The sequence below is a fragment of the Nyctereutes procyonoides genome, unplaced genomic scaffold, assembly GCF_905146905.1.
Source record: "Nyctereutes procyonoides isolate TBG_1078 unplaced genomic scaffold, NYPRO_anot_genome, whole genome shotgun sequence".
Lineage (NCBI taxonomy): Eukaryota > Metazoa > Chordata > Mammalia > Carnivora > Canidae > Nyctereutes > Nyctereutes procyonoides.
This window is the reverse complement of record NW_026575140.1, coordinates 32,900,098-32,909,422: the sequence shown is the minus strand read 5'-3', so window position 1 is coordinate 32,909,422 and position 9,325 is coordinate 32,900,098. Positions and strand designations below refer to the sequence as shown.

The window sequence follows — 9,325 nt, the reverse complement described above, 5'->3', positions numbered from 1 at the left end:
CGGCCGGGGGCCGCCCCCTTCCCTGCCAAGACCCTCTCCTGGCCTCGCTTCCCTCTGCCAGGACTGGCCCCAAGAGGCCGCCGGGCGCACAGGAAACAGCCGGGTTTAAGTAACAGACGTGGGCCCGGCACAGGCGAGACTGCAGCGCGTGGGGGCGAGCAGGTGGTCCTGGCGGCCCGCACAGGTGCCCGTGCCCCCCGCCCCGGTCCCCGTGCCCCGCCCAGCCCGGGAGACCAGGGTCCTGCCCCCAGACTGGCGGCCTTCCCCGCCCCGACCCCCTTTATAAAAAGAAGAGGAGACAGCACCTTCCGCTGGACACGCCCGGCAGCTGCGGGCGCCCTGGCCCGGGGCGGCCGTCCAGTCCCGTGTGCGTGGGCGCGTTGGCCGAAGGCCCCGCGAGTCCTGCGCGCGGCTCAGAGATGCCGCGGGCTCGGGTGGCCGTTGTGGTAGAGTTTCTGCTTCACGTGCACCATGTTGCCGGCCGCCTCCTCGAAGGGCCTGTGCGGCCGCCGGCCCAGCTCCCGCAGGCTGCACAGCTTGGGCAGCCAGGTCCACGAGCCATCTGCGGAGGGGGGCGCGGTCAGGGCGCGGCGCTTCTAAGGGGGCGTGGCTTCCGTGGGGGCGTGTTCTGGTGGGGGCGGGGTGGGGCCGGTGGGGGCGGGTACCGGCAGGGTCTTGTGGGAGGCGGGGCCTGGACCCGTTAGCCGGGGGCGGGGCAGGGCCGGGGTGACCCCGGGGCGGGGCCCGTGCCCCGCCGCCCTCACTCACCGTAGCGCCGGCCAGCCCTCCAGGCGCGCACGGCGCAGTGCAGGACGCCGTCCATCCACACCAGGAACCAGCTGATGCAGAAGCCCAGCAGCAGCCCCAGCATGAGGTCGATCTCCTGCTTGGTGACGTTGTCGGTCACGAAGTAGTTCTCGGAGGCGTCCACCACCGACTGGTCCCCGTCGTAAGGGATCACGTAGTGGATGTGGTGCCTGGGGGCGGCAGGGCGGGCTGGCACCTGTCCCGCGGGGCGGGCGGCGACCCCGGCAGGAAGCGGCCCCCTTCGCCCGCCCTGCTGGTCCTAAAGCAGCCCTCGGGCCGAGCTGAGGTCAGGAAGGGGCCGGAGGACTCGCCCAGGCAGGGCCGGCTCACCAGGCAAGAGGCTGTCCGCGGGGTGGGCATGTGTGTGAGGCCAGTGGTCGGAGCGAAGCGCCCGGGGGGCGGAGCGGGGGAGGGGCGCTTGCCCCTGTATCTCCCTCCTCCCTCCTCTGCCGCTGGGGCTCAGAGGCGACCCTGCTGGGTCACCGCCCATTTGCTGGCCCCCGGCTCTGCCCCTCTGTCCTCCCTTCTCATTGGCCCTTTCATCCTTGTCCTTTCTGCCCAAGGCTCCGCAGATCAGCCCTGCCTTGGGCCTCTGGTCTTCTCCTTCTGCTCCTTCATCCTTTGCAGGCATCTCCCCTTCCTCAGTTCTCTGTGGGGAGGCCCAGGGGGCTCTGCCTGGAGTCCATCTCTCACCCCCTCTCCCAGGGGGGTTCTCCTGCCCTGTCTCCACCGAGCCACATGTCTGTGGCTTGCTCTGCCACTCCTGGGATGTTCCAGCTGCCCAGACAGGGTTCCCTGGACTCTTGCCGGTTCCATCTCCCACCAAGGCCATGCGGTGTTTCTCACCCTCCCTTTCCTCCATTGTCCAGGCTCAGGCCATAAACCCTCTGAGCTGCAGAACTGTTTGCCTCTAAGGAACTCTGAATTCTCCGCACAAGGCTCCATCCAGCATCAGGCCTGTCAAGATTCCCTCCTCCTCCAAGAAGCTCTCCTGGGCCTAGAGATCCTGGGTGGGGTGGCCCCACTCAGGAGATCAGCACCCAGGACAACAGATCTGGGCCTGTCCCCACCTTGACCTCCTGTTTGGCCCACAGGAGAGCCCAGGAGAGGGACCTCTGGGTTCCACCCTTGGGTCTTGTCATCCCCGCTGGCTGCAACCCTTCCTCGTGCCTGGCAGCATGGGGACGGTTCTGGAGGCCTCCTTCCCAGAGGCCCACCTCTCATGGTCCCCTATCCTCCCTGAGCCCCTTTGCTGGTTTCTCCACCTCTCCTGCCTGCCCCCCACCCCGTCTGCTCTGAGCTCTCGCTGCCTGTGTGGCATCTCCACGTGGGATCTACAGACACCTCAAATTCATACCTAAAAATAGCTCCTCCCTCCCCGAACCTCTTCTCCCATCTTTGCCTCAGTTAGATGCCGGCACCTCCGCCTGGTGTTCAGCTGAGACAGTCCCTATCTCCCACCCCAGCCTCACAACTGGCCATGTTCCACACGCCCCCACAGGGACGGTCTCAAAAATGGAAAGCCCACTACTCCCCCAAGTCCCCTGTGGTTCCCTCCTCCAGGTGTCCCTGCACCAGCGGGTCCATGCAGTGTCTTCCTCCCGGTAGGAGCCCCCCGGGGTCGGCAGCAGGCAGGCCTCTCCTCACACCCCTCCTGCTCCTTCTGGGAACTCCTGGAGGCCATTCTGCTCAGCATGTCCAGAGTGGGACCAGTCCCAGCAGTGGGGCCATGGCCACAGCCCCACAGAGCAGAGGCCACGAGCCCTGCGGCGCAGTCAGCAAGGATGGCCCGATACCTGGCAGCCATGCTTGTCTGAGCACAGTCTGTCAGTAGCCACCAATAAGTGATGGAGAAGTATTAGTCCCCTCCCAGAATGTGCAGCAGCTGCCGGTCCCCTAGGAGTAGACACCATTCCTGACCCGTGCAAGGCCCCAATCACCTGGGCGACCAGGGCAGGCAGGCCACACAGGTGCTACTAACACAGAGCCTCCACTGTCACCTCCTGCCCTACCCAGCCTTCTGGGCCCAGGACCCCTGACAGGGCCTTCCACAGGCCTGCTGCTCCCTGCCCCTGACACACAGCTGGGGAGGCAGGGAACTTGAAGATCAAGCTGCCAAGAAGCCAGAAATGCGCCTGGGTCCCTGTGAGCCAGATGAGGCCAGGGCCCCAACCACCCATGGTGGCTCAGGACCTCCAGAGGGTCAGAGATCACCACCTGTGCCCCCATCACTGGCCTGGCATCTGCTGTTCCTCCCAGCCCCTGCCCCTCCTCCTTCTCCAAGTCAGGCCCCTGGGGGCAGGGGCTCAGGTCTCACTGGCACACGTATTTTCATGATGTGTACATACTTGAGTCTTGCCTGGGCCACGCATGCTACCTGTGCCTGCCTGAGGTCCGACGTGTGTTGTGTATACACGCTGGCCACATGCACAAGACATGGCGTGTATACCATGGACTCAGGCCCACGAGTTCCACATGTGTGCATGTGCACACTTGCCCAGGCATGAGCACAGTGCGCATCACATGTGGACACACATGCACGCAGTCTGGCGCACAGCTACCCTCTGTGGAGGCTGTGGCATCTGCGTGGGTTTGTGTGCACGCAGACACTGCCTGCTGGCACATGCACTTCAGAGCATTCATTTACACATGTGTCCTCCGTGTAAAATTCTCCATACAGGCATGTCAAAGGCATACACATGTGCAGGCTCGCTCCACATGGCATGTGCACACATGGATAAAGTCCATTGTGGCAACTTGTATACATGGTTTACACACATACTTCATGTGCAAAACTGTTCTCTGCAGACACACTCGCTGTGCCCACATGGAGCACAGTCTTTGCTGTATGTTGTATTTATGATATACATGTACTGTGCATACACATATATGTCGTCAAGATATAAGAATACATTATACACTGAGTTCACGTATCCTGTATGAAGTGATGACACAGCACACATGTGGACACACACACCCAGAAACTCCACATCTGCAACAGGGGCGGCTCTCCATGATTTCTGCATCCACAGACACGCTAACCTAGCCTCGGCTTGCACTCTGTGGGCACTCATTTTACCTGAGTCCACATATACTCTGGATGCTGCATATGACGCATACACGCATCCTGGGCAAATACACTCTGCAAACACACCCTGTCTGCCCAGATGGGTCCCCAGTGTGAGGTCACAGGCACATACACGCGGGTCATTACACAATAGCCCACACATGTAAAATGTGCATTCGTCATGTTTACAGGACTGAAAGTCTGGGCCTGGTGTGTGCACACTGCCAGCCTCTGGGAGGGTCTCAGGAACACCTTGGTTTAACCTGCCCATAGTCATGGCTGTGTCGGAGGCAATGGTGCTGATCTCATGCCTTTCCTTAGTTTGGGGCTGTGTGTACCAGGAAAGAATATGGGGATCTCTGGAAAAGAGTGGCCACCCACCCAGCAAACTCTTGGTGGTTCCTGGGCAGCACACGTGAGGGTTGTTTAAACTCCCCTCTCCACCTTCCCTAATGTCTCTGTGTTCTGCTTCCACCTACTGCTCTGCACCCACAGGCATGTAGCATGCTTAGTGCATGCTTAGTGAGGCATGTAACTGTCCTGTCTCTCTTGCACACACACATACACACCCCACCCATTGTGTGCATACATGTCCCTGGAGCAGATATACAGGCCAGGGGTGAGGAACACAGCTTCTGGGCTCATGCCCCAAGTTCCTTGCTAGCTGTGTGACCTTGGGCAAGTCCCTATCCACTCAAGCATCTTTCTGCTATTTGGTTCCAGTGTGAGGGCTTCCTGGGGGGATGGTGTGCATGCGAGTGTGTGTGTGTGCTATGTGTACGTACATGTATATGCACAGACAGTACACATATGCGCGTCTCATGAGAAGATGTTTATTTTGTACATGGACGTACAAACATGCATGGCCAGGAAGACTCCGTTGCTACATGTGCACACAGTGCATGTAGGGGGCCTGGGCTCCTCCCCCGGCTCTCTGAATGACCTTGAGCAAGCCACACCCAGCTTTGCCTCAGTTCCTCCTCCTGCAACCAGAGGGTTGGACCAGACGCCCCTCGAGGTAGGCCCTGCCCACCTTGACCTTCTGCACTTCCCTGTACCTGGCTTGCAGGAAAGTTCATGAACATTAGTGCAGGGCCTGGGGAGGATGGTGTACTCTGTGGGCACAGCCCTGCCCAGGATCTCTCCTGACACACAGGGCTGGGCTGTTGCTTTCCTGGCCTCCAGGCCCTGGACCAGGAGGCCTGGGGCCCATCCTGCCCCTCACCCTGGCAAAGGCCCTTGCACTACAGGCATTTTGGGAGGGGGTCCTAACTACTCAGGCATGCTCCCCCTCCTGGAATCGGATTGGCCAATCCCCAGGTGCCCAGCAGAGACTGGGCAGTCCTTCCCCCGCGGGCCTAGCGCAGTCCTGCAGCCAGGCCTGCTTGGGGCTTGCCAGTGCCCCCTGGGCCCTGCCACCACCGCACATGTGTGATCACGCGTGTGCCCCATCGGGCGCGGACTCACCGGCCACAGTTGCAGTGGCAGACGCGGTCCTCGCCCCGCAGATGCGGGAGGATGTAGTTGTGGAATCGGTCCAGCAATGCGTTCATGTCCATCAAGCACGCGATGGCCTGGAAGAGCCCATGACCGGTCAGCGCCGAGGAGCGGGCCTGGCTGGGGCCCTGGGGCGTAGGGTGGAGGGGTGGGGGCGGCGCGCTGAGGCTAGGGGAGCGCAGGCCAGGGAGAGGGGTACCCGGGGCAGCCCCAGAATCGGGGAGCTGGGGGCAGTCGGGATGGGAAGCCCAGGCCAGGATGGGGAGCGCGGCGCTGCCCGGAGGTGGGGAGCGCAGCCCAGGACCGGGAGCGCAGGCCGGGATGGGGAGCGCGGGCCAGCCCGGGATGGGGAGCGCAGGCCGGGATGGGGAGCGCGGGGCAGCCCGGGATGGGGAGCGCAGGCCGCGCGGGCCGGTAAACAAGGCGCGGGAGGTGGGGGAGGCGGCGCGCGGGCGCGGGAGGCGGGCGCGGGCGCACGGGAAGCCCCTCCGCTCACCATCACGATCGACGCCCCCAGAATCATGAAGATCATGGTGTTCGCGCTCATGGACATCGGGCGGGGCCGGGCCGGGCCGGAGCGCCGCCCCCCGGCCCCGGCGCCCCCCCGGCCCCGGCCCGATGCTGGGCCCCCGCCGCCTCCGCAGAGGTCAGCCAGCCGCGCACCCGCCGGGGAGGGAGGCGCGGGGCGGGGCGGGCAGGGGACGCGGCCGCTCCCGGGGTCGCTCGGCCGCCCGGCCGCCGCGCTCGCCGCGCCCGCGCGCTCCGCTCCGCCCTCGGCCTCCTCCCTCCGCGCGCTCCGCGCCGCTCCGGCCTCCACCGCCTGCCCGCCCTTCGCGCCCGCCTCCCGGGAGGGGCCGCGCCGCCCGCCCCGCCCCGCCCCGCGCCGCCGGCCGGACCCCTCCCCGGGGGCCGCGGGGCGGGATCTCGTCCCCATTTGGCCAGGCCGGGCCGTCGTCTCCCGCCCGGCGCCCCTGGCCCCAGGCCACGTCCCGACCAGAACGAGCAGTCCTGGAGAGGACCCTGGGGCTCCTCCCCGGACCCTCCTCCAGGGTTTCGGGGTCGCAAGCACCTGCCTTTAGCAGAGGGCCTGCAGGGCCGCTGGGGAGCTGCCAGGGAGCTCACTCCAAAGCCATAGCCAATGGCCCAGCAAAGACCAAAGAATGCCCCACAGTGGTGGCATCCTCTCTTCGGGACTGGGTAGCCTGAAAGTCCAGGCCAGTGTCCATTACACTCCTCAGGCTGCCCCCTGATCCCGGGAGCCTGGGGAGGAGTCCACAGCCCCAGGATGGCACACGAGCTCAGGAGTCCCCGACACTTCCCCATGGAGACCTGAGGTTTTCCAAAACCTCTGGAAGTCAGGAGGGGTCATGGGGAAGTGAGGGGACATCTGATACCAGCCCCAGAAGCTGCCATAGAAGGGGCTCCATGCTTCCAGCAGTCCTCGTGGGCAGCAGGACCTCAGGGTATTGCTAGGAAGTCAGGGCCCCCACAGGCTCAAGTGTCCCACCTCCCGACTTCAGAAATGGTGTGAGTGGCAGGGTCAGGCCCAGGGGTCCCTCCAGAGGGCCCAGGCCAGCAGGACCAGGCCAGAGCAAAGACAAATGGCAACATCAACTTATCGGACCACTGTTACGTTCTTTCCTAGTAAGACCAAGCCCATTGCTTTATTCAGATTATTTGTACATTACAGCAAGTTTGAGGGTGGAACGAAGGAGCCACAATGAAGCCACAAATGCATGGGGGAAAGGTACTAGAAACCGTTGTTTACTGTTTTGGTTAAAGAAAAAAAAACTTTATAATCAACATCCCACTCGTTAAGTCAAAGCGGACAGAAAAACTTGATTGTTTTTAATCTGGCATTTATGTGTAGCTTTGTGTTTCATATGTACAATTTATTGGGTACTGCTACCGTCGGCCGGCAGAATACCTAAAGGTAAAAACAAATATCAGGAGGGAAAAAATATTAACAAAAGGAAGCTCAACAAGGCGCTTCAGGAGGGGGCGGCGCGCCAGGCCAGGCAGCTCAGTAGAAGCAGACCGTGTGCAGGAAGGCTCTGCCACTCTTCTCCTCGAACTCCTGAAGCAGCTCGTCGATCTCATTCTCCATGTCCTCCGTGTGCTGAATCTGGAGGGAGCACACAGGCCGTCTAGAGCAGGTGCACAGGTAGGGGCGCCCCTGTGGGCACAGCCGGGGCTGGGGGTTTGGTCTATCACCACTGAGCTGCCTCCCACCTGTCCTGGGGCCGTCCTGGGCCCTGGAGGCTCCTTCCCACCCACCCCAGGCTAGGGCCTGAGGATAGAGGGTTCAGGATAGTTGCACCCCGAGGCACAGAGCGGCTGCCCCAGGATGTGAACTTTGGAACTTCACAGACCCCCTGCCCACACTCTGCAAAGGTAGTGGCCTGCTCAGGCACTGAGCGAGAAGGCTGGCCCATGCCCTTCAGTGGCCTCCACCCACTAGCTGTCACTACCATCCCTCCAGGTTGTGAGACCCATATGTGTGTGCAGATATGGCCAGACATCCCCTGGTGGTGAACCACTGCCCTAAAGGAGCAGGTGCAGTGGACAGCCCAAGGATGATTCAGGGCTGGTATGGGCTGGACGGCGGCTGAGGCTGGTCATTGGCCCCAGGCCTGGCCTGTAAGCAGTGCCTCTCTGATGTGAAGAGCAACCCCTCTGTATAACTTGTTTCTCATCAGGGTGACCCAAATGGAAGTCACGTGTGCAACTTCTGGGACATGTGTCCCTCTTCAGCCCTTTCTCTTGTGTGGTGGCCAGAACAAAGGCACAACTGCTAAAGCTTCAGCAGCCACGCTGGGCCATGAGGCATCTTGGGAACAGAAGCTGTTCTGGGCGCAACAACATGAAAGCAGGACCTGGGCCCCTCACATGGCAAATGAGTCCAGGCCCACCTGTCTCTGGACTTCTTGGTAAGCCATCTGTCTCCCTCATTTTTCTGTCCTTCAAAGTCAGCTGACCTAAATGCAAATCTCCCAGGAGGAAAACAGTATAGGACATATGGGTCTCTTCCTGGGTAGGTCCCTAGGTCCTTTTGTCGTATCTAAGAGGAAATGTTTTTGCTCTGAGCACAGCTGCACAGCAGCTGCAAAGCCCCCATGATTTTCTACACAAGGGAGGATACCCAGGGCCACGGGGGAAGTCCAAGGACTGATCAGTCCTGAGGGTGAAGAGGAGCACATTGCAGCATCCATGGAGCTTGGACACCACCTCTGGGGCCCCTGGGCTCTGCCAGATATGACTAGGGTTTTGGCAGAAGCTCTTGTGGGCACACAAGAGCAGGGCACCGCATGACCATCAAGCAAACAGAAAGCATAGGGGGCAAGTTAAGCCAAAGCCGTTTGGTCGATACGCAAACCTGTGGGCACCTCTGCATCTACTTGGGTTTTAGTATTTGAAAGTAAGTCAAACGTGAACACAAATGGAATCGCATGATAGCCCCTTTCCTGGTAAAACCGTGGTGTCAGGAGGAGAGGGTCCTGGGCCCAGGAGCAGGTGCAGGATACTCACACACTGGCACAGCTCACAGATGAGGAATGCCCCCAGGGTGGCCTCCTCGTGGTTGTCCTGAATGTCCACATTGATCACGTGCACCGGCTGGCAGGTCTCCTGCTCTCTGGAATTCAGATCTGACAGGAACAAGATGACACAACTGTCAGAGGCCTCGGAACCAGGTCACAGGAGGGCAAGGGGCCACCGGCTCCAGCTGCCTCTGGCCTTGGGGTGATAAACCAGGCTGAGGACTTCCTTCCTGAGAAGGAGACTCACACTGAATACCGTGTGACTCAAGGAAACATGGTGATTCTCGACCTCGTCTCACGAACAGCCAGGCTGTCCTGGGGGAAAGCATCCCAGAGCATTTCACTCACGAAGAACCAGTCCCCTGGTTCCTTCACTTCACACATACTCTTCCTGTGCCCCAAAGACCTTAAAATC

The 9,325-nt window shown here is 61.3% G+C and overlaps 2 protein-coding genes across 2 annotated transcripts in view; both read right to left on the bottom strand.

Annotated features, from left to right (window-relative positions):
* Positions 1-234: 234 nt before the first annotated feature.
* Positions 235-6,121, bottom strand: TMEM240 (transmembrane protein 240). Its single transcript, XM_055306853.1, has 4 exons — positions 5,868-6,121; positions 5,342-5,448; positions 769-977; positions 235-562 (listed from the first exon to the last, which is right to left on the bottom strand). The coding sequence occupies exons 1-4, from the start codon at positions 5,922-5,924 to the stop codon at positions 414-416; spliced, it is 522 nt and encodes a 173-aa protein (XP_055162828.1). The 5' UTR covers positions 5,925-6,121; the 3' UTR covers positions 235-413.
* Positions 6,122-7,000: 879 nt separating this feature from the next.
* The window catches only part of SSU72 (SSU72 homolog, RNA polymerase II CTD phosphatase), a 29,758-nt gene continuing 27,433 nt past the window's right edge, over positions 7,001-9,325 (bottom strand). The window contains exons 4-5 of the mRNA XM_055306850.1: positions 8,900-9,018; positions 7,001-7,496 (exon numbers count right to left, since the gene is read on the bottom strand). Of these exons, the coding sequence (XP_055162825.1) occupies positions 7,395-7,496; positions 8,900-9,018 (221 nt within the window). The 3' untranslated portion in view covers positions 7,001-7,394. The remainder of the gene's footprint in view (positions 7,497-8,899; positions 9,019-9,325) is intronic.

Coding starts and splice junctions, on each gene's coding strand:
- TMEM240 (XM_055306853.1), bottom strand. CDS start 5,924: ATGTCCATGAGCGCGAACACCATGATCTTCATGATTCTGGGGGCGTCG. Junction 978..5,341: donor TGCCACTGCAACTGTGGCCG/GTGAGTCCGCGC, acceptor TGCCGCCCCCAG/GCACCACATCCACTACGTGA. Junction 563..768: donor GAGGGCTGGCCGGCGCTACG/GTGAGTGAGGGC, acceptor CCCCCTCCGCAG/ATGGCTCGTGGACCTGGCTG.